Source organism: Ciconia boyciana, chromosome 12, assembly GCF_034638445.1.
Source record: "Ciconia boyciana chromosome 12, ASM3463844v1, whole genome shotgun sequence".
In the NCBI taxonomy this organism is placed as follows: Eukaryota; Metazoa; Chordata; class Aves; order Ciconiiformes; family Ciconiidae; genus Ciconia; species Ciconia boyciana.
This window is the reverse complement of record NC_132945.1, coordinates 24899583-24924178: the sequence shown is the minus strand read 5'-3', so window position 1 is coordinate 24924178 and position 24596 is coordinate 24899583. Positions and strand designations below refer to the sequence as shown.

Here is a 24596-nt window from a genome sequence, read left to right as displayed (position 1 = left end):
GGCTTCGGGCGCTGCCCGCCGGCCCGCAGCGCCGGTCCTCGCCTCCCGCGGGGCAGCCGGGGCGCTCCCCGCGCCCAGCGGCACCGGGCCGCGGGCCCGCGGCGGGATGGGGCGACGCGGGAGCCCCCCCGGCCCCCGCCCCAGCCGCCTCCAGCCTCAGCAGCCGGCCGGCAGGTCCGCGGGGAAGTCGAACTCGTGGTGGCCGAGCCAGAGCTCGGGCAGCTCGTCCGCCCTGTCGAGGCCGAGCTCCAACACCAGCGCCCTGAGCACCTCCTCGTCCACCCGGTCCGAGTCGATGATGCCGGGGCCGGCGGCCGGGGGGGGGCGGCTGCCCGCGCCCCGCGGCTGCGCCCCCGAGCCCCAGCCGGGCGGCGAGCCGGGCTCCTGCGGGCGCCGGACCCCCCCCGCGGCGCGGTGCCGGCCGTTCAGCTTCCGGCGGTGCATGCGGGCCAGGAGGCGGGGACCCGCCTGCAGGGCCAAGGGGGCGGCGGGGGCCGGCGGAGCACCCCCCGCGGCGGCCGGCGGCTCCCCGGCCCCGGTGCCGGAGGGGTAGCGCAGGGTCGCCGCCACCTCGCGGTCCTTCGTGCCCCGGGGCGGGGACCGCAGCGAGCTCATCTCCTCCGGGGCCTGCGGACACACGGCGGCGCTCAGCGGGGCGCGGGCTGCCCGCCCCCCCCCCCCCCCGGGCGGATGGGGTCCGGCGGGGTCCCCAGCCCGGGGGGGAGCTGAAGCTGGAGCGGGGCGGGGAGCGGCGTCGCGGCTCCCCCCGCGCTTACCTGGGCGGCCCCGCTCCCCGCTCGGCTTCGCTCCCCGCACGGCCCGGGCAGCCGCCGCCGCCGCCGGATTTATAGCGGCCCCGGTGCGGCCGGGCCGCGGGGAAAGGCGAAGCGGAGCGGGGCCGGCGGGCGGACGGGGCGGGCTGGGAGGGATGGGACGGGGCGGGACGGCCCCCGGGGGCGGTGCCGACACCGCCTGCCCCTCCGGCCCCCGGCCGGACCCCCGTGCCCTCCGCTCCAGGCTGGGTCCCTCCGTGTCCTCCCCGTTCAGGCTGGGACCCGCCATGTCACCCCATCCAGGCTGGTACCTCCCACGCTTCCCCATCCAGCCTGCACACCCCCAACCCTCCCATGTTCTCCCAACTGCCTCCCAACCTCTTGGGTGGGAACCCCCATGTGCCCCCCATCCAGGCTGGGACCCCCCATGCCTCCCCCCATCCAGGCTGGGACACACTTGTAACACCTATCCAGGGTGGGGGCCAAGAAGAGGGTTCAGCTGGTGCCAGTGGCGAGGGTGATGTGGGCTGGTGCCCTCAGCCAGCCAGAGCAGGATTTGGGTGTGAGGGGGTCTGTTGAGGGGGCACTGGGGGTACCCCCAAGCCTTTGTCCCACCTTTTGCACTTTTCTTGCTGCACTTTTTCTCTCCGCATTCAGGGATGTGGACAGAGATGGCGGAGGGGGTGCTTTAGCCCGTGCCTCAGTTTCCCCAGCTGTCTGTGGGTGGGCAACCTGCCTGGTTTAGGGTGCCATATCCCTACAGGCGCATTCCTGGGTGCAGCTCTCCCTGCGCCTCACCTAAACCCCATGTGGTGCCACAATGTTTGACAACTGGGGGTTTCCTATTGTTTGTTTCGCCAGTTGCGTTCCTGAAGCAGCTCCCACAGCTCGCAGGGCCGTCTGTGCCTGGTGCGGGGACAGAGCACCCCAAGGCGGGTCAGCCAGCCAGCTTCTCTGCTCTCTCATACCCCACTTTCCTCCTGGCTGAACGATCCCCAGGGCTGACATCTCCCCTGGGCACGGAGAGCCTTTGCTGTGCCAGTGGCAGCACCAGCCTCCTGCCAGCGGTCACCGCACCAAGGCCAGTCTCCCCCACCCCACCGCAGCAGGTGCCGGGGCGACATGGAGGGAAGCAGGGAGGGGGTCAGGAGTCGCTCCACGGGGACATGGGAGCCATGTCCAGCTGAACTCTCTCCACGCTGGATTTCCTGTTGTTTGGATCGGCAGTGAAAAACAAGAGATGAAAACAAAGCCAGGCCAGGCTGGGAGTCCCTTCGTCTTGCTATTTATTCCAGCGTAATCTAATTAAAGCAACAGGAAATATGCTTTCCCACAGCGACTGGACATCCTTAAAAAGAAACAGCACAAATAAAAGCTCCACAGGCCAGGTGAAGGAGGGGACAAGGGCAGCAGAGGCCAGGCTCCGCAGACCGAGGCACCGGGAGGGATCTGCCCCAGGTATCTGCGCACCTGTGCCCTCGCTGAGATGCTGAGTGGCAGCTCTCATGGGGCACTGGAGCATCTGAAGGTTCATCTGAGATCTCCCGGGACAGGAGCTGCCACCCTGCCCTGCATGTCCCTCGACACTCTGGAGAGCATCCCCCGGGTCTGGCCCCTCTGCACAGGTTTTCAGGAGCCCACCCATCGCCCTGGCAGGTGCCCGTGCTGCCTCACGCGCTGGGGCTGGAAGGAATGGTCACAAATGCAACTGCAGATCTTTGCTTTCCAGCGCTGGTTGGACCTCTGCTGAACACGTGAAGTGCTATGGAAAAGAGCACTGGCAAGCCAGGGTGGGAGCAGGAAGAAAGGAAAGGGCTGGAGGATTATTTCAAATACTTTATTTTTAAAAAATTCCCAGTTAAAAACACAATGGCCATGCCTTTCTGTGGGTAAGAGGCACAGCCTGTGCCCCAGGCCCTGGGTGGCTCTCAGCACCGCTTCCCGGGTGGGCAGCTCAGAGGCCGTGCTCCTGCCAGGAAGGCAATGCGGCACTGGGCTCCAGGCTGGGGAGGGTTCACAGCTCTGAGCAGCCCCTCTCTTAAAAAACATTTAAAACCAGTTGTGAGAATAAACTCTGCCATGTTAAAAAAGGAAAGAGAAAGGAGCAAGGGAGGCTCTGCCGGCACTGGAAGGCTGTGGCTGGAGGGCCCACACTCCTGCCTGGGGAGAGCCACGGTGCTCATGGTGCGCAGCAGCTTTTCTTCTTTAAAGAGAAAAAAATCAACCAACCAACAGTAATTTCTTCCAAATTTCCCCCGCAGCCACAAATTTCACCAGCTGCTCACATAAACACACCATCTTCCCCATGGGAAATGCTCCTGCGGAAACCTGAGCCTTCCTTCTCCGCTAAACAACATGCTTCAGATTCCCTGCAAATAAAAGGAGGCAGAAAAGGATATTTCCACTGATATTTCAGCCTGATGGAGTGGCCTGGCCCGGGGCAGGGGTGCCACCCCTATGCCTGATGGACCAGGCAGTGATACAGGAATCCCAGCCTCAGCGCAGACCCCAGTGCCCGCTGCCCCTCACTCCCTCCGCAGAGGCTGCTGCCCCGCTCCGAGCCAGACTTGGGGAACTACCAAAGGGAGACCCTGCCACCGCTTCCACTATGATTTTCTCCTGCAGGCTGATCGCTGGTTCCAGATTCATGGGCCACCACCGGCAGGGCACACGCTCACTCTCTGCTGCCCTGTCCTTCCTCCGGGCTGGATGCACTGCCAGGAGTGAACAGCACAGGTCCCTCCCTTCCAGCTCTGGAGTGATGCTGTTCCTCCTCCCCTCCCGGACCGATCACACGGTTGTGATCAGGCAGCGGACCAAACATTCCCAAAGAAGTGTTTCAACAGACCCACACCAAAGTCGCCCATCTCCACAGGACAGGCACAGACCAGTCCTGCAGGTTTGCACCTCGTCCCAGGCAGCAGTCCCTCACACAGGCTTGGGGACAACTGCCCAAACGTGATCCAGGTGAGGCTGGTAGTGTGCCATGTTACAAGCCCACTTCAGCAAGCATGGAGTCTAACCACTTGCCTTTTATTCACCTCTCTGTAAGACACTAGAAGACATGGCTGTTTTCTGAGTTGCCTCCACTGAGTTGGAGCACCCGTGCTCTCTTGGGAGCAAAGGATGGGAACTTTGCTCCAGCGTAAATCACTGCCTCAGAGAAAAGACTTGTGCCAGGGCTGACTGTGTGCCAGGGATATTTTTGCATTGCAGGGTTCACTCTCTAACTGACAAGCTCCAACCAAACTTGCATGAAGGAGGACGTGAGCTTACGGCATAAACATGCAGAACTTGGACTGTTGATTAAACAAATGGTGATTTAAACCAAAGAGGCAGAGGAAGGTAAAATACTCTATGTCAGGCTTGTAACGGGTGATGAGCGTATGCGTGGGAAGTGGTAGCTTACCAAGCTGTGGTAATGGGACTGTCAGCAACTGGGAAGCATGTCTAGGAGTCAAAACTAGGCTGGGGACTGGAGAGGCTGGGGAAAAACTAGGCTGGGGAACTGAAAAGCTAGCCATGGTGCAGGGGAAGGGCTAAATACGTGAGCTCTCCTCTCCTGAACTCAGATACTGTGGTATGAAAGGGAATGAAAACCATGCATCAGAAGCAGCTGGAACATATCCCCCTGAAAGCATCTGCTTCTCATTCAGCCCTACACAGCCTCCAGGTCCTCCTGCATCCAAATGTTAACCTCCAGCTCCAGGCAGTCCACTAAGAGATTTCTCTCTTATTGACAGAGTAATCCCAGCCATGGTACCTTCCCTGGCTGAGACCTGGGCTCACAGCCCCAGCTTTTTCTGCCTAGCTTTAATTAGCTGCCCTCCTCTGTAGGAAGCCTCTGTGTGGGCACACGTGTCTGAGGCTGATGACACCCACAACCACATCCAGCAAGCGTTTCATCTCATTGAATGAATCACAGAATCACAGAACGGTTTGGGTTGGGAGGGACCTTTGAAGACCATTTAGTCCAACCCTCCTGCCACGGGCAGGGACATCTTTCACTAGGTGAGGTTGCTCAAAGCCTCGTCCAACCCGACCTTGAACACGTCCAGGGATGGGGCATCCACAGCTTCTCTGGGCAACCTGCTCCAGTGTCTCACCACCCTCATCGTAAAGGATTTCCTCTTTATGTCCAACCTAAACCCATCCTCGTTCAGTTAAAAGCCATTGCCCCTTGTCCTGTCGCTACAGGCCTTGGTAAAAAGTCTCCCTCCGTCTTTCTTAGGAGCTCCCTTTATGTATTGAAATGCCGCAATAAGGTCTCCCCGTGGAGCCTTCTCTTCTCCAGGCTGAACAACCCCAACTCTCTCGGCCTTTCTTCCTAGCAGAGGGGTTCCAGCCCTCGGACCATTTCCGTGGCCTCCTCTGGGCCCGCTCCGACAGCTCCATGTCCTCCTGGTGCTGGGGACCCCCGAGCTGGACGCAGTGCTCCAGGGGGTCTCAGCAGAGCGGAGCAGAGGGGCAGAATCCCCTCCCTCCACCTGCTGGCCACGCTGCGGGTGATGCGCCCAGGACACGGTTGGCCTTCTGGGCTGCAAGCGCACGTTGCTGGCTCATGCCCAGTTTTTCATCCACCAGCATCCCCAAGTCTTTCTCTGCAGGGCTACTCTAAACCCATTCATCCCCCAGCCTGTATTGATACCGGGGGTTGCCAACTCTTCCAGCCTGTCAAGGTCCCTCTGGATGGCACCCCTTCCCTCGAGTGTATCAACTGCACCACTCAGCTCGGTGTCATCTGCAAACTTGCTGAGGGTGCACTCAATCCCACTGTCAAGTCATTAATAAAGATAGTGAACAGTATCAGTCCCCAGTGCAGACTGCTGAGGGACACCACTCGTTACTGATTTCCACTTGGACATTGACTGCAACTATTTGGATGCGCCCATCCAGCCGATTCCTTATCCATCTAACACTCCATCTATCAAATCTATCTCTCTCCAGTTTAGAGACAAAGATGCTGTGCAGGACCATGTCAAAGGTCTTACAAAAGTCCAGGTAGATGACATCAATTGCTCTTCCCTTATCCAACAGATGAGTCCGGCATGATTTGCCTTTTGTGAAGCCACGTTGGCTGTCTCTAATCACCTCCCTGTCATTCATGTGCCTTGACATAGCTTCCAGGAGGATCAGCTCTATGATCTTACTGGGCACAGAGGTGAGGCTGACTGGTTGGTAGTTCCCAGGGTCCTCCTTTATACCTCTTTTAAAAATAGGCATGATGTTCCCCCTTTTCCAGTCACTGGGGACTTCACCTGACTGCCATGACTTTTCAAATATGATGATGATTGTATTGTTCAAGTATGATCTCTCATCACAGCTGGCTGTTTATTTGCAGTGTCACCAATTCTTTACAAACCTGACCTTACTTTTAAAAAAACTCCTCTTAACAAGGTAACAGAAGCATAACCCAAGCCACTACCAGGCATGTTGTGGCCATCTGTCAGGAAGATTTCAATAAGAACTGACTTTAATTTAGGCTGTCTGTGAGATAAGGTTTAAAGAGTTTGGGTACATGGCTCCTATTAAACTAGTCCATTCGCAAGGACTCATCTTGTGCAGTGTCATGCATGTCCTACGGGCCAGACCAGGCTGGCCAGAACAGTCCATCTCCCCCAGGACCCACTCACTGCCTGCTGCTTTCCCACAAGGCTTCCAGATGTGGCCAGGGAGAGGGTGGGGGCCTCCCAGCTTGTGCTTGCTCTCGCCTGACATCCTTCCTATAAGCCCCTGCCTTCCTCAGCAGGCTTCAGGAGCTGGTGCTGGCAGAAGGGATGGACAGAAGTGCCATGGCAGCCTGAAGTCTCCTTCCTTCCCCTGCACTGCCTCCAAGGAGTTGCAGTTCCAAAGCACCAACCACAAGCCATGAACTGAGATCCCAGTGCACCAGGCCATTCCTCATTTTGACTGCTGCATGGTGGGACAGGACAGAGGAGATGATCATCTGCTCCTCAAGCTTCTCTAATGAACCAGACCATCAGCAACTCCTTGTCCTCTGCGTAATGGATTTCCAGAACAGTGGCTGTCCCCAGGACAATGCTCTGCTGAGTTGGCAGCAATATCCTCTTGACTTTGCAGGGGCCCCTTTCTCCCAAAATGCTTTCAGCCCTACCAAGACAGTGGACCCTGCAATCTTTTCTCAATGCCCAGTGCAGATGTGTGCCCACTGCTTTGTATCAACAGGCACTGCTGTCATGCCAACCTGCTCCACCACCTCTTGTGATTTCTGTGTGAGACGCTGAAAATAGATCCCCTGTAAAGATCCAGCTGACTTTAACTGTTTTTTTTAATCCTTTACTCTTTGCTTCCTTCTTCCAAATCAGTGGATGTGAAAGTCTCAGTGGCACACGGACTTGATACATTTCCAACTTGGCCTAAGGAGTCTCAGCTCTTGGTCTAATGCTGTTATAAGCTAGGTACTCTGGCACTTAAGAAATAATGGAATAGAAACTCCTATTTTTCTCCTAAAAGGAGCTGGGACATCTTTCTCATTTCAACTTTGGGAACTGCAGCAAGTTCTCAGAGTTTATAAAACTGCTGCTGGGTCCAATTAATCCCAGATGAAGATGTGCTGCTTCTAGAGATGGAGCAGACTAAGGCCCTTCAGCTTGGAAAAGAGATGGTGGTGGAAGTGCAACATGGTTCTGTGAAATCACGGACTGGTATTGGGAAGGTGAATAGGAACCAGTTACTTGCTGTTTCTCATTTACAAGAACAATGTAAAGGCACTCAGTGAAATTACCCAACACCAAGTTTTACACAAAAGAAAGTAGTCTTCCACATGCCAACCATGACACTCACTGCTGTGGACACCCAAAGTCTAAACAGCTCTGGAAAAGGAATAGAGGAATTAATGGAGGACAGGTTCCTTGGTGGATCTCTAATGTGCATCCAGCAACAATGCCTGGCTTGGGAAGCCCCAAAACCACCACATCCAAGAAGCTGGGTAAAGATACCAGGAAAAGGATATATAAAACCAACCGCCATGCTTCTCTTAGAAATGCAGATTTACAGACACATTTACTCTACACTTACAGATACACCTGCTGAGCCTACTGTACCTCCCCGTAGTGAGCTACATATCCTCCTGGCTTTAGTAATCACCCTTGCGTTCAGTGACATTTTTATTAAACATCAAGAAGTTAACATAAGAAGAATGGGTTCTTCAGATACTTGAGCAGTAAGCAGAAGCCCAGGGAAGACATAGGCCCATTGCTAACAAGGGCAGGGAAACCAATGATTAATAATGCTGACAAGACAGAGGTTCTCAATACCTTCTCTACCTCTGTCTTTACTGGCATAGCTGGACCCCAGATCACAGGAACATGTGCCTACAACAATGCACGTGTCCACCCACCCAGCAGGGATGGGTGGTCTGTGACCTCTTGCAAAGGTTCAACCCACATAAATCTATGTTAAGAGAAGTGTCTGACGTTGTTGCAAGGCCACTGTCTATAATATTTGAAAAGTCATGGTGATCAGGGGATATCCCTGATTACTGGAAGAGGGCAACTGTCACCCCCATCTACAAGGAGGGCCCAAAAGAGGACCCAGGAAACTACAGACACATTAGTCTTAGTTCAATTCCTTGGACAGTCATGGAACGAGTCCCCCTAGAAACTGTAACAAACCAAATGAAGCAGGTGACTGGGAAAAGCCAGCATGGATTTACCAAGGGCAAATCATGCCAGGCTGATCTGGTTATCTTCTACAACAAAATGACATCTTCTGTCGACATGGCAAGAGCAGTGGATGTTGTTTACCTGGATTTCAGCAAAGCTTTTGACACTTTCCCACAGCCTCCTCCTGGACAAACTGGCAAGATGCAGATTGGACGGGTGGTCTGTAAAGTGGGCAGGGAGGGAATTGGCTCATAGGCAGCACACAGAGGGTGGTGATCAATGGTTTTTACTCAGGCTGGCAGCCTGTCACAAGTGGGATCCCCCAGGGATCAATACTAGGCCCCCCCAGCATTCAACATCTTCATAAATGATCTGGATGACAGGACTGAAAGCAACCTCACCAAGTTTGCTGATGACACCAAAATAGGTGCTGAGGTGGACACATCAGAAGGAAGAGCCATCTCACAGAGACCCGGACAAGCTGGAAGCGTGAGCTAACAAGAACAGTATGAAGTTTAACAGAGACAAGGGCAATGTCCTGCACCTGGGACAGAATAACCAAAGAGCCCAGTTCAGGCTAGGATCTGTGTGGCTGGGGAGCAGCCTTGCTGAAAGGGACCTGGGGGTCCTGGTGGACAGCAAGCTGAACATGATCCAGCAGTGCGCTGCTGCAGCAACAAAGGCAAATTGGATCCTGGGCAGTATCTGCAGGGTCATGACTAGGAGAGGTAGAGACGGGATCATCCCACTCTACTCAGCACTTGTCAGCCGCACCTGCAGGACTGTGTCTAGTTCTGGTCCCCACAAATCAAAAAAGACATGGACAGACTGGAGACTGGTCCAAAGGAGGGCCACAAAGATGATCAAAGGGCTGGAGAACCTGCCCTATGAGGAAAGGCTGATGGAGTTGGGTCTTCTCTCCCTGGAGAAGAGAAGGCTCGGGGGGACCTCATCACAGTATTCCAGTACTTGAAGGGCAGCTACAGAGAGGACAGAGGCTCTCTCTTCACAAGGAGCCAATGGAGAGGACAAGGGGCAACGGGTATGAGTTGCACCAGGAGAGGTTTCACCTCCTTATAAGAAAGAAATTTTTTACAGTGAGAACAACCACTGGAACAACCTCCCCAGGGATGTGGTAGAGTCCCCATTGCCAGAGGTTTTCAAGATGTGACTGGGCAGGGTGCTAGATAATCTCATCTAGGCTCCCTTTCCCACGAAAGGTTGGATCAGATGATCTTTTAAGTCCCTTGCAACCTGGGCTGTTCTATGATTCTAATAAGGACAAGGCCCCATGCTCCTCTGCCCAGCCAGAGGAAAGGCAATGGCAACTTTTGCTAACAGGGACCCACAGCTCTGAGCTGATGTGCTACTAACACCGAGAATCCCAAGTGAAGCAGGAGACAGATGATGCTGTACACAATGAGCAGTCAAGTGAATGTGGTTCATCTTTCTAGTCAGCGAGAAAGACTCCAACAGGCTTTCCTGAAGTCCTCTCTAAAAAGACCTGTAAGCCTGAAGTAGGAGTGTTGGCTTGGACAACTCACCTTTGACAGAGTTAAGAATTTCTTGAATTCTCTGTGGCTCATTGCGGTCTGGTCTGCAGCTCGGTGTGATCTCCAGCACGTAATCAGGACCATACTCTGTGAAGAACTGCAGGGAAGAGGAGAGGAGAGGAGAGTAGAGTCAGCAGAGAGGTCTCTGGCTGGCTGAGGCTGGAGGGAGGGCTCCCTATGGGTACCTGTTTGTAAAAAGGCAAAAACATTCTCCCCATCTGAGGGGCACGTGTAGCTTAACTACATCAAAGAGGTGCTTCTGCAGTGTCCGTGCCCACCTGAAGTTTGCAACTGCTACCAATTCAAGGGCTTGGGAAGCAGAGCTCAGTGGTACAGCCAAAAAGCAGTCTCATGTCTGTCCCAATGCTTTATTTGGGAAAGCTGTTGACACTCATTTTAAACATGGTTACCTGCAAACCTGATTTTTTAATGAACAAAATTCAAGTGCTGCCTATGTGATATCCTTCCTTTTGGCTCCCTGCCTCACCTTGCAGAGTGCTGCATTGACATGACTGTGAAACAGCTGGAAGGAGAAAAATCAGTGTGCTTCAAGGTTAATAATGTGTCTTTCCTGGCTGAGTGCTCCAATAGTGTGCAGCTGAGCCTGAATGAGAAAATCTGCAGTATGTGGGCTCTACACAGTAACGCAGAATCACAAATTGTTGCCAGCAGTTTTGTTTCACAAGCACACAGCACTGAACAAAGCAGCACGCACACCAGGGTTAAAAATTCAGCAGTGAAGTTGCAATCGGCCCTGTTGCTACCCCTAGAGAGCTTCACCCATGGAGAGCTACTCCAGACTTAAAGCTATTGTACAAAAGATAGGAAAATTCACAGCATTATAGTCTCCCAAGTGATTAATGATGCACAGGGCTGGGGTTTTCTTTAAGGGTGAGATTGGAGGTGGTAGATCTGGCAACCCAAGGCCGACATCTCTGCACTAGCAGGGGCAATGAGGGCTTCTCCAAGCAGACCTCAACATGCCAGTACTGACGAGGAAAATGAAGCGGCTCCTGAATGCTGCAGGTTACGGTCCAGCATCTGAAAGCAAACCTGAAATCATGCTGGGTTTACCAGCCTGTGAACTGCAGTGTTAAGGAGCTGCCCGCTCCGTAAGTACATCAGCTATTCACACAGAATGGGCAAGGCAGCTGGGTCAGGGCAGGCAACATGCTGCCTGTCCTGCTGCCTGCCAGACTTTTTTGTGGGCCAACACAATATGCCACTGAAAAGGGAGTAAAAGGCAGATTTTAACAGCTGCACCAGTTCATTTGTGCAGTGGTCAGTCACTGTAGACCCAGCCAGCTGATTTAAAAAAAGGAAAAATCTTTCCTTTTTAGCGAGTCAGGGTTTTGATCTATGCTTTCAATGCTGTGAGAATGAGAACCCATCTGTCTCCCAAACCAACATGGGGCAGCAGGAAGCTGCAGTACATTGTGGCTGCTCTTAGCTCATTAAAAAATTATCCTGACTCTTCAGATCAGAGATGGACCCAGGGCCAGCATGAATGGGAGCCCTACGCAGCTGTATTGTGCAGCATGGGAGCGTATACGTAGCTCATTAGCAGGCTAGCCCTCTTTCTTCCAAGCTTCTCCGTGGTCAGCCCAAGGACTGATGTATATTTTTCAAGCAGGCTATTTTCACTGTTTTCTTAAGTAATCTCCTCTACAGCTAAACATTTTCCTTTCTTCACCTCTGCCTGGAGATTGCTTTGGAAAGCCCCTGCTGAAATACTGACACGAGAGGAGAACACTGACATTCTTCCTGCTTAGAAAGACTGAAAACAGCTACAGCAGAAGCAGCCAACATGTTTTGGGAAGTCCTCAGTAAGAGCTGGTGCCTCTAGCCTGGTTTGAGCTTGCTCTTGTAGTGTGAACAGGAGACAGCTACTCCCAGAGCATGCAGGCTCTACTGGCCAAGCCCACTGACTCCACAAACCAAGCACGCTGGCTTATTTGCAGGAAAAAAGGAAATACACACAAAATCTCGACTGCAGCATCCGTGAAAGAGAACATGGAAAATGCACACCTCTCAGTAACTGGTCTCAGCTGTACAACCTGGTTATGCAGGCAGTGGCACAGCGGACTTTGTACAGTGGGTCTAGCACATCCAACCTGGGAAACAACGAGGCACAGTTAATCCTGACGAAGGCATAATTTTGCATTTCCGCATCCTCTGATTTCTGTGGCACCAAGTGAAACAGAGCACCGATACAGTTTCATGCAACTGTTTTTCAAAGTCTATGTTAAAGGGCAAAAATACCTGGACTTCTGCACTGATGTGGTTTATGCAGTTGAGAAGCTTTTGGTCTTAAACAACTAATATCCTGTAGAGCAGCTCCATGTGCTGAGCCACCCAGTATGGGTTGCAGAGCGCAGTCATGCAGAAGAGCTTGGGGCTGTCTGGGTTTCACACCATCCACCAGAAAGCAGGTCAGCAGGGCAAGCCTGGTAAATCTTGAACTGCCTTATCCAAGAGCTCTGATGCAGGTGCTCTGAAGCAAACAGCCCCAGCTGTTCAACACGTTCCTACCCCTCTACCACAGGTTCCTGTGCAGGTGGCAGGAGAAAATATGTGTCCAGTCGCCCCCGGTCACAGACTGAGACACAAGGGCTGAGACACAAACCGGCAGGGCACAGGGGCAGCGGCAGGAGCCCCTGCCCCCTTCTGCTGCCTTGCGCCGGTGGCAGGGTGGCCAGGCAGGCAGGCAGGTAAGGACAGGACCACCTCTCATGGCCGCAGCTAGAGGTGCTTCTTGTCTCTGAGGAAGCACTAACAAAAGAAATTCTTTCAACCGCTCATCAATTGACAAAAGCAACAAGCAGCACCTAGGAATTGGCTGAGTTTTGACCCATCACAGGGACCGAGAGAGGCAAATCCACCAAAACAAACCAATAACGTTGATTTTCTCTTTGAGGTGGGAGGCTTAAGCCTTAATATTTCTGAAGATTATTGTACAAAAGATTATTGGGTTTATTGTAGTAAAGATTGTTGTAAAGATTGTAAAGATGTAAATCTATGTAAAGATTATTGTACAAAAAATTATTGTACAAGCATCTTGTATCCACTTTCTTGCAGCCTAGAGGGGATTCAAGAGGTGGTTTTCAGTGCTTCAGAAAAGACTCATTCTGTCTCTTCATCTCTCAGAACAAGGAGGATGTAACAAGGAGGATGTTACAAGCAGGCAAGCTCATGCTTCAGCAACAACAAAATGCCTGCACTACTCACTCATCCATTTATTTGTAGCAGGGGAAAACATATCTTTTTCATCCCTGAAAAAAACCTGTCATTTTCAGGGATGAAAAAGCCCATGTTGAGAACCAAGACTCACAAGGAAAGCTAAAAATCCTCTCCTTAATCAGCAGCTCACCTGGAAACTCACAACCATTCCCTTTTAAAACTCAGGCATGCCAAAACTGAGAGAATCACAAATGTCGGATGAGCAATCCTAAAGCCCTGAGCAGGCCCAAAGAAACGGAAGTTTAAACCAGAGGGAGGCATACCTGGGACTGCAAATGTCTTCCCTCTCATCAGCAGGGTATCCCAGAGAAAGGAGCAGTGCCCAGTGTAGTAGCATGGCTGCCGAGTGCTTTGATGGTCTGAAAGAGCGTGGGACTAATGGTTCAGGAGATGGGAATGAGGAATGACTGCAGGGAAAGAAGTGTTGGAGGAAGAAAAGAGTAGGCATAGAGGCCAGGAAAAAGGGTGAGAAGTTGAGAAAGGAAAAGGCAAAGAGGAGAAATGACAAAAAAAAAAAAGGCTAAAACAATAATGTTCTTAAAGGGGAAGGATATTTTCTGCTGAATAACGCCAGACCTGACAACAAGTACTATGCCAATAGCAAAAAATTAGGTATCTTAAAGCCTAGTACGAACAGTTCATTGGTGGACACTGCTGCAGGAGGACCATGACCCACCGCCCCATCAGCACTGGATGTTCAAGGAAATTCTATGTTGGTCCTTCCAGACATCCTAAGTCTAAGCACCATTACACTGCTGCTCAGTCAAATGCTTCCTGGATCTCAAGACCACAGCCATCTTGTTTTCAAGCCCTTCTCTACAAACTCACGCACAAAAAAGAACCACCAAAACACCTCCATGTTTCTGAATATCGACTTACTTTCACAGTAACTTGATTCCAAGACCTGGAGCTGTAAAGCACATCCCCAAACCCCTCAATGTTGGAAGAGAAGCAAAGTGCTAAATATAACTGGGTAGAATTTGGCCTGTCATCACTGAAAAAGCATGCCAAACCAGGCTGATGGAGAGAAATACATTGAGAGCAGCACAACCTAGCCACTTCACAGCAAGGCGCTTCAGCAATGATCTATCCTAGGCCACGCACTCTCATGAGTTTCCTTCAGGAGGCGAGCAGAGCCCTGGGGTCGTACAGCAGGAAAGCAGTGCCTGGACTGCCTTTGAGCTGCTCACAGTCAGGAATTCTGCACTGATCTCAAAAAGCTGACTGGTCTGACAGCTCAGTTTCCAGGTTTCATGTTAATCAGAATGGGAATTCCTATTTAAAGCAAAGAGAACACAAAATCAGGAAGTACCAACCTTTGTTTCTGTGCACAGGCACTGATAAGCTATTAAAGCATTAGCATTTCTTTGCCAGAAGCAGCAGAAAAAAACCTGGGAATCTGACAAAAAGACGTCAGCCCTGTGTGCACACAAATACATACATACACATACACAGAAAGCACATGCTGTTTCCCCTTCAGATTATCTCATAGCTGTGTAAATATTTCATACCCACTAGCCTCCGAACCAATTCCCCTCCTTCATGACTTTTCTCCCTGCCAAATCTGCTTCCACCAGTTTACCTTAAATATTCCAACCCATCCCAACAGCACAATGCAGGCAGCCTGGAGCATCTCGTGGAAAGATTATAGAGGTTAAAATATACTTAGAGAAGCACTCTAAAAATATGCAAAACCAGTCAGCTGTAGCTTCTCCGGGATTTTCTGTTATGAAGCTCTGCAGGATTAATGCAAGATGAGGGCATCTCATTCTCATTCACAGAGAAACAGGCTGCCCCACAAAGTGCTAGCCTGGAACTTGCACTAGCAGCAAGGTGAGGAACTACGTTACCTTTGACTAGTTCCATCTAAGGGGGAAAAAAAGCCTTCTCTAAATGCAATGACTCATGGAGTGAGAGAAGGGAACAGAAGAATTCCCATCAAAGTGAAGGGCCACATATTGAATACATAGTAAGACACTCCTTCCCCCAAAAATCTGAGGTCCATAAGGTTTAAACTAACTTGTCAAGTCAAAAATCCAGGTGTGAACATCACATGGGAATGTGCTTCGTCCAGGCTCTGGAACAAGGCAATAGCAAAGCACTGCCTGGCATCCGACTACTCTCTGTCATGCTCTGATGCAAGATGAGCCTGCTAGAAAACGTAGAAAGTGCATTTTAAGTTCAGTAAGTGGCAGAGCAAGATGGGCTCTGGCTCCCAAGGATGGCGTACAAGTATTCTTCCAAACCGTGTCCTCCAAAAACCATATTTGCCATCAACCATCTTCCTGTCTTCTGCTCTGACAACTGTGACCAGCAAAGACTGGTCTTCCAGATAGCTTTGTTGTAAAGCAGAGCCATGAAGAGAAGCCAGAGAGCAAAAGGTCCTTGATGACTTTGGATGTCAACTCCCAAGCTGGCTCATGCCTTCTACAGGCAGCTTGCGAAGAGCTGTTTCACTTTAACAGATTCAGGTCCCCTCATAGAAAGCGCAGGAGTGCAAGAGCAGCAAGTTGCTTCCCGGAGCGCCCAGTGGGCCGGCATGTGTATTCACATCTGTACCAAGGCAGCTGGTAGGGATGCTGCACTGAACTGCACACCCTGCCTGCATCCATCAGCAAACCTGCCCCATGGCTGGGAACCTTTTCCCTTGGCAAAGGTGGAGAATGGAAGCTTCATCTTAACTTTGTCCAAGCCCTCAACAAGGTAACAGCCCATCTTATGGATGCGGAGCAGGATAAAGCTTGCTTTTGTTTACACAGGCTTTCCTAGTTCACTCCGTGGCTTTTTAAACACAGCCAAGTCTTGACATGCCCTCTCCATGCTTCAGCAGAAGCCCGAGGACACACAGCCATCCCCACATCCAAGCTGAAACGCAGCCAGGCAGAAGGAGGGCCCCAGACACACTGCACAACACATGGACACCCTCGAGGGAACGTGGAGGACACCTGCATCCTGGGCACTGAATTGCTTTATGGAGTTTGCCTTCTCCACATAGCCACCCACCAAACACCCAGACAAGCACTCCCATGGCATCTCAGAGTTCAGAGCCCCAAACCAAACCTCCACCGTTCTCGCCTGGATGTTAAGTGTGTGGGGCCATGTGCTGCCACGCTCATATGCGGCTCTTCATCGTGAAGGGGCTGGCAAGCAGTGGCACAAGAAGCCAGGTTTTTATGCCCTTGAACAGCAGAGAGGTCTCAGGAAGCCAGGCCTGAGATTTTTCTCCCCATCAGCATCTGCACAGGGAGCTGCATCAGCACACTCTCACTGTGCTCTCCGCAGTGACCTCTCCTCAGACCTCAAGCACCAGCATTTCTTGTAGTTGCCTCATTACAGAGGCACCTCCCTCTGCTAAGGACCTACGTGCACGCGCTGTTGGACATGGATATTTCTGACTGTGCTGTGTCCCAAAGACAGTGTTCAGCAGCAGGCTTCCAGGAGAGACCGGTACCTGTACATACCTTGCAGATTTCATCAGAAATCAGACTTGTTTCAGTGCTCCTGAGAAGCAGGAGGTTCCCAGCCCTGGAGGAGCAATCTTTCCTGGGAGAGAAGCACAACACGATCCAGTACAAGCTGTCCCACGCTGGCCTTAAGACAGGGCTTGCACATCCACTCAAGGGTGAGAAGCTAGTAGATCTCAAAATCCTGCTCTCGTGCATGCCAAAGCCCATGCCACCCATCACCAGAAGACAGAGCAATGTGCTGAACAGCTGAACCACAGGAAGCCCCAACGTGGGTAGTATGCAGGTACCTGGCAGGGACTCCCCCATGAATTTCGTCAACCAGCTGGGATTCCCATGTCAAGGGGAACAGATTCACCAGGCACAGATTCATGCACACAAAGGCTGGGACATAAGAGAGGTGGAGATTGGAGTTGCTAAAACAAGGGTTAGGAAGAAGACACACACACTGGCCCTCACATGCTCAGGCTGCATTTTTCCAGCTGGCCCCTCCTGGTCCCAGGTTCTAACCATCACATCCAACACAAAGACCAGTCTTTTCACAGCTTCACTGGTTTATCAGCCTCGGCTATTAATTTCCCACTGACAAGTAAACAGATCCAGCTGGCAATGTTTCCAGTTGACTGTTCTTCCTCCATGAGTGACAAGACTTGTGTCCATAAGCACAGTGTCCATGAGGACCATGGACAGAAGGAGGAGTTACTGGTTTGAGTAAAGCAGCCACCAGGCTGCAATCTCTGCTGAGAGCCCACAAGAGCAGGATCAGGCAGTTTGGTCTGTGTGGAGAGGAGCAAGCCTGGGGACAGCATCCAAATCAAAAGGCAACATTAGCTGCAGCGAAGATAAGCCTACAACTGCTCGGGATCTGTCGTGGCTTCTGATCTCATAGAAAACAGGACAAACAATAAGAAGGATGTCAGCTTCACTGCAGATCACCTGTGGCTGTCCAACTGCAGCAAGGTTCCTGCCTCCTGCCCATGGCAGTGTCACTGTGTTAAAAGGAACTTGCATTTACTTAAGTACCCAAATCTAGACTGGATCGAGAGGGGATTTTGTACCTGAGCTTCAACAGAGCTTTCCACCCTTGGAAAACAATTTTTCTCCTCTCCAAGCCAGGGTGGTCTTCAGAAACCATATCAAAGAAGGTGTTTATTGCTGCTGTAATCTTATTACAGAGCCATTCTGTCAGACACCCTGAGCCAAACATGGGACCAAGTAACAAGAAATTGTTGCATTTGTCTCTACCTCAGAGACAGCATAACAGCAACTCCAACCCCAACTTTCTTCTCTTCTAAGAGACATTCAGGCACTGACCCAAACCCCTGTCAAGCAACCAAGTGCAAATCAGCTGGAGAAATCACTCCCAGGTTTGCTGCACATCTGCACTGCTTCCCATTTTACTTCAAAGTATGAAAAAGACTTAAGCTATAAACCCAAAGATGCAGTTTCCAATGAGAATGAAAGCTGGCCAGAAAGGCTTTACCAAGGAAGAAAGGATGGGAAGAACCAAGTTTTTGTACTGCAAGAGGAGCTCCTGGAGTCTCTAGCTGGGAGGTCTAAGCCCTGAGAGTTAGGTAAGAACAGCCTGGTGGCACTGGGGATACTGGGACAAAAACAAACTGAGGGAACCAAGCAGAAAATCTGAGCATTTCCTGCGACGGAAATCTTTTTGAAAGTGGAAATTTTCCTAAAGGAAGTGGTGGAAGCCCAACTGCTTCCATTATCTCAAACCAGATAAAGCCCTTGAGCATAAACAAAAGGGAACATTCCTGTACTGGGTGCCAGTTTACTTTGAAAGGGGAGTTTTGATATCTAAAAGTAATTATTTTTTTCCATGTCCAGTTTTCATGAGCCAGGCAATTTTCTAATTAATTTATTTTTTAAAATGAAAGTCCTGGTAACTGTTACTAGCTCAATATACCCCCTCATAGGTGTCTTTTAGCAATCCTCTCACACAGAAAAACCCCACCACGTTTTCTCCATGCAGTAAGACTTACACGCCATAATACATAGGCTAGGGGGCAACAGGCAGGGATAACCTACCCACGACTCCCCAGCTGTTGAAGAGTATCCAAAAGACAGAAAACTCGGACAATGCAGATGGAAACTGCTGCATGCACGTGCATTCTATCCATTACAGGGGTACAGACCTTTGCATCGCCTGAAAGCTCGGTGCTACGGACACTGGCCTGTTCAATCCTCGTTCAACGAGGTGGATGAACTTGCTCCAGGTAACTCAAGCCGAGGTGGCAGAGCAGGCTCTCAGGTGTAACACCTCTGACTCATTTATGGTAGGCAGGATTTTAATGAGGAACGGTGGGATTAAAGCCCCTACCCCTTTAGCGTTACCCCACGCAAGGTGCATATTGGATCACATCTTGGCATACAACCAGGTATCCCTGCCTCGCTCCAAACCAGAGGGTCAGCCATTTCAGCACTGTCAAGTACTGGATGGAGAGCAAGGGATTACAGAAACCAAAAGGATGGCCCCAGACATGCCACCCTGGAGAAACAGCTACCCCCTTTCCTGCGTGCACTCGGCAAGTCCCGTAAAGCACACTGTGCACAGCCAGTCGCTAGCCTTGTGCTCTTGTTTTTGCCCAGGGTCTCGCTTGACTAGGACAGGAGAAGTGCTGAACACCCACGGCTGCCCCCAGGACCAGTTTAAACATGTAAGTACCACAATTATGCTGAATCCTCTCACAAACCAAGCCTTACATGTCACCCACAGGACAAACACAGAGACAGTAGGATACTTCTTGGCCATACATCACAGAAAACAGGAAGAGCACCCAGAGAAATTCTGTGTTCGCACTGTTCTTTATATTCGTCCCCCTGCATCTGCTATCAGCTACTGCAGCGGAGAGGAGAGGAGACAGACAGAGTGACAGCTTCCTGGACAATACTGGTCACTTGACATGGTGAAGGAGGTACCATCCTCCAGACTGCACATTCCCATGCTATTTAAGACCATCACAACACATCAAGCGAGCAAAGTCCAGCATCCAGGGCAAGGGAGAAAGAGAAACACTTGCCGTGGACATAACCATGACACAACTGTTTCTTGCAGCACATGGGAAAAAAAATCTCAGATGCATGGGTCTGCAAGAGAGAAAGCTCTTGTGGGCTGGGAAGGGGAAATGGCTTTTGCTACAGAAGGCTGAACTCAACTTCTCAATTCTCTTCAGCTCTGTGGAATAGCTGTTGCCTTTTGGGAATCGCCGTCTGCCAGGCCAGGCGCCCAGCTCAACGCTAGCTGCGTGACCAGCAGACACTGGAACGTGACCCAGCGCACAGGCGAGAACCAACAAAAGGGCTTCACTTACAATCAGGGCTTTGTGACAGCTTCCCCCCCCGCCCCTCAAAATGCAAATTGTCCCATTGCCTGCCCCAAGCCCCTCGCATTCCCTCAGAAAGGCCCGGCCTCCTGTTCGCTCACTTCTGGGAGCAGCAGTGGGAGTTGGTGGAGTGGAGCGGAGGTTGCTCCGCAGGTACAAAGTGCTTTTTGTTCCCTTGACAGGGCTGAGCTGTCGCTTCTCCTGCTTCTAACCCTCCTGCGGTCCCTGGGAGAAAGGGCAGGGGCAGTTCAGGAACGTGACTGTGTTCAGTTTGCGGTATCCTAGCAGGGCCACAGCTTGCCTCTTTGATCCCTGGCCATGAAAAGCACATAAAAGATTGAATTCAAGAATGAAGACCTTTACAAACTGGCCTACAGGGACTCTGTCTGCCCCAGGACCTCCTCCCACAGTAGCAGTGCCCTCTGTTGTCACCACCCCCTGTGCTGGTCACTGGCCAGAGGTCCCTTTTCACTTAGCTGCCAACACCTCCCTCCCCAACACATCGCACTCAAAAAGTGCCCTGAAAGCACCACTCTGGGGCCCCAACACCAGGCTCACTGCTGCCTGGATATACACAGTCAGTATCTCATGCAAAACACTTGATTCCTGCAAGCGCAGCCGGAGCACACAATCACACAGAGGTAAAATCTCCCCAGCTGGGCGCAAAACAGAGCAAGGTTTAACTCCTCCCCAGTAAATAACCTTCAGGAGGGCAGCAGGCAGCAGCCAGAAGGCCGGGGCTGAGAGCACTCTGCTCTGCCTGATGAGCCAGGGCCTGTCCGGCCACCTCGCTCACGCCGCACACGAGGATGCTCTGCTCCCTCGGCCTTCCTCATTTTGTAAATCCCACAAAAATCACACCTTACAAAAAGATTTCAACATCGTTTATGAAAGTATTTCACACTAGTTTATTGACGCTTCGTTCCATTTCCTTGTGTCCTGTCGCTGGTCACCAGAGAGAGGAGATCGGCATCTCCCTCTCCGCTGCCCTCCTTGAGGAAGTTGTAGACTGCAATGAGGTCCCCCCTCAGCCTTCTCTTCTCCAGGCTGAACAAACCAAGCGACCCCAGCAGCTCCTCCTAAGTCTTATGGACGCCCATGGCCCACTAAGACACCCAGGGACATCAGTCTCATGCTCTGGGTTTCTTCCCTCCCTGCACTCCTTCCTCCATTCCTGCTCAAAGTCTGTTAATATTACCTTCTCTGGTTTGTGAGCGTTTTTTGGGGGACTAAACAAGGCTAATGAGACTTTATAAACATCTCATTTAGCACGCCCAAGACAGAGCACAATTGCACGCAAGCACCATGGATCAGCAAAGCCATTCAAAGCAAACACACTCCATCTGATTTGGACGGCAGACATTCAGATGCTGATTCAGCACCGCACACTGCGCCGCGCTGTCTTTAGTGTTACGCTGCGTGTAGTAGTATGAGAGCAAACGTGGGCCGATGTACCCCATGGCTGCTGGGCACAGCTTCCCAGGCTCAGGGCGAGCTGCTAACCTAACTCCTCAGTGGGCAAAGTTTGGACATCTGTTTCAACACAAATGGCCTCGCTGCATCCAATATGAAGACACAAGAGGGACCCTTACTCCTGGGCAAGTAAATACTATGCTCAGCATTACAAAATAATCCAGTTTAGGAGGAGGGAGGGGGCAGGTAACTGCATCAGTTATATTAAACAAAACAAAGATGATCCTTCAATATTTTTGTCAAGACAGTTGGTTTCAGAAATTGTTGATCTCTGTTGTGGTTCAAGAGCTAAAAAACACAGACCAACGCTGATGGGAAGAAGCAAGAAAACATTTAAAACTGATAAAGGAAATCCTTTGAAAAACTGTAAGCATCAGCCTGTGGCTCTGGCTTTCAGGGTACTTGTTGATACAAACTGCTTAATGCATTTCAGAACAGGATTATAAATGTAAATGAAAAATAGCATCTGGTGCCATTAGTGAGGCTAGAAATGAAGCTCTTGATCTCCTGCCAGAGGATGTGAGCTGGAACCCCTCTAGGAGAGGCAAAAACTTCACACCCGACCGCAGACACACACCTTCCTGACTGTGAAGCAGACCACAGTGGCCACTTGCAGGCAAAGACACAAGCATGGCAGCTGGCCTGCGTCTTGGTTCAGTGCAAGCCCTACACGGCTGCAGGGCATTGCATGCACATGGGTAACACACTACAGCCCAAAATCTTACCTTCAGCTGCAAAGCAGTCCCAACCACCAGCAAGCTCTGCAGCAGATAATAATGGGATAAACCTATTGACTGGGAATGCTCCTCCCAATGCCTTTTAATTAGCAGTTCATCAATGCCTCAAAGCCAGAGAGCACACATCCATTTGTTCTACTTAGTAGCAGAGCTGTAAGGAGAGGTTCCCATGTCAACCTAAGGGCCATGCCTCGGGATACTTTACCTTGTGCTGTTCAAACACAACTTCACGCTTCCACCTGCTAACTGAGGGGCCTCGTCCCTGGGGACCTGAACCCCGCTGCAGTTCGCTTACCCACTTCTTCCAGGTCCCTAAAGAGACACAGATTCCCTGAAGGCAGGCTGCTGCTCCCTGCTTACTGACATGAATATCACCATCTTTTAGCTGGTATCTGATCCAGAACCATTCAACTCATGTACCAAGGCTATTTCTTATTACCAAGGTAACTTTATCACCAAGGCTACTTTATTACCTTTGATGAAGCACATGGCCACAGGCTTTAAAATAACCAGACAACTTATCATACGCCAGTGTCTCCATGCATTCTTTGTGGACCTGATGTATATTCTAGCAGACCACCGTGGATTTCTGACTTGTTCCCGATTCAGCTCCAGCAAACTCCATTCACCCAAGGGCTTTCTGGTTATGATGAACCACCACTCCAGCCACTTCACCTGGCGTTCAATAAGCATTGCAGCTATGCTCCTGATCCTCATCAGCTGCTTTGCTGGCTAACTTCTTCACCTCAGAGATTATTCTTACTAAACTCTCTCCCTGGTGCAGGAGTCAAGATGTGCTTGCTCATGGCAGGCACTTGGTTTTACGAGCCTGCCACAAAAATTCTCCTATAGGAGCCCAAGTGGGAACAGCAGCACTTGGTGATTGCTTCATCCAAGGCAGCCCACGTTTCCCCTCCCTCCAGCTCAATCCTCTTCAAGTGCCGGGCTGGGCTGATCTCCGGGAACTTGTTCCTCCAGGGTGAACCCTGAGCAGCTTATCTCATCTCTGGAAACAAAACCACAAGCACTGTTTTGCTGCAAGGGGAACCCAAACAGGCTGGCCACCAGCAGCACCACAACTCACAGCCAGCTCAGCTCTGCAGCCCAAGCGCCGGCCAGCCCAGGAGGGGATACAAATTCATAGAATCATAGAATACCAGGTTGGAAGGGACCTCAAGGATCATCTGGTCCAACCTTTCTTGGCAAAAAATTCCTTTGAGAAGGAGCAGCCGGAGCATGCAGGGCCCCACCGTGCACCTTGTGACATCCTGGAATCAACTCATTCCCACACTGCTCTTATCCTTCAGGGCACTTGGTGTAGGAGTCATTAACACAACAAATAAACTGTTCAGAGCAACAACAAACAGGCAAAACCTAACCACCTTCAGCAGTTAATTCCTACAGAAGGACCCATCCTTTTCACTTCCCGAATAGATGAAAGATCCAGTCTTCTTTAAAACCTGTTTCTGCAGAAGCCTTGTTAAAGGATCATATTTAAGCACGACACCTCTCAGAAAGTATCTTGTATCTGTAATCACCAGTTTCTATAATGATGAATTTCCAGTTTCAATCCACACAAACACTTTACTTCCTGTTACATACTGGTCTGTGAGATCCTTAGACAAAGGCAAAACCATAATTCTCCTCTGTAGTCACTGTAGGCTTGAACTGCTTTGCACGTGCAGGTTTGTTTCTGTAGGGTCAATAACACTGATCTGCGGTTTGAGACCTATTATGAACCTATAGTTATTCCACCCAAATTTAGTCTAGACTGTGTCCCTCCAACCAGCTGCCCAGCCCTGCTCAAGACTTTAAACACGTCAGCACTGGAACTGAGACAGCTCATATGTGATCATGAACAGCACCTGGCTCCGTGGCCTGCTGCAAGACTGCTGCTCAGAAAACCTTCAAAGTTGCACCTGGTACTCTCTGTAAGTCGATGAAAGCAGGGTTAAAACTTAAAGCCTTGAGAAAGGCCTGGTTCTTTCCTGGCAAAAGTATGTGCACATCCTAAAGAGCTCTTTGAGCAAACAGGTGACTCCCCCTCCCCATCCTCTCTGTAATTATCAGAGACTGGAGTTTATTGGCGCCTGAAGATCCCTTGCAAAAAGATGCAGACAGCCTCAGGTTTTGGGAACAAGCATCCACTATGCTGCTAGGACAGTGCATTATTGTTACTGGAGTGTCTCAACAAAACAGTATTGAGCAGCAAGGATGCCGTTTGGATTAGGTAGAATGCCTCAGCTCTCGTGCAAGGAGAAGGGAGGGTTTGTCAAAGCTTTACCTCGTGATCAGGGATCTCGGACGACAGCGTTCTCCCAAGGATGACCCCAGTCAAGTATGTCCAGCAGCGAGCTGTGTTGGCAAGGTTGTAGCCTCCTGTCTCCAGCAAG

General features: G+C 51.1%; 2 protein-coding genes across 8 annotated transcripts in view; both read right to left on the bottom strand.

Annotated features, from left to right (window-relative positions):
* Positions 1-33: 33 nt before the first annotated feature.
* Positions 34-899, bottom strand: CITED1 (Cbp/p300 interacting transactivator with Glu/Asp rich carboxy-terminal domain 1). The gene is made up of 2 exons (XM_072877101.1): positions 777-899; positions 34-627 (listed from the first exon to the last, which is right to left on the bottom strand). Exon 2 carries the CDS (start codon positions 613-615, stop codon positions 157-159), a length of 459 nt encoding a protein of 152 aa, XP_072733202.1. The 5' UTR covers positions 616-627; positions 777-899; the 3' UTR covers positions 34-156.
* Positions 900-2047: 1148 nt separating this feature from the next.
* The window catches only part of HDAC8 (histone deacetylase 8), a 41541-nt gene continuing 18992 nt past the window's right edge, over positions 2048-24596 (bottom strand). Inside the window, exons 9-11 of one of the 7 annotated variants that reach the window (XM_072876745.1) lie at positions 24488-24582; positions 9943-10048; positions 2048-2550 (exon numbers count right to left, since the gene is read on the bottom strand). In XM_072876745.1, coding sequence (XP_072732846.1) covers positions 2444-2550; positions 9943-10048; positions 24488-24582 — 308 coding nt within the window. In that variant the 3' untranslated portion in view covers positions 2048-2443. The other 6 variants (XM_072876747.1, XM_072876744.1, XM_072876749.1 and 3 more) reach the window with 6 other exon arrangements.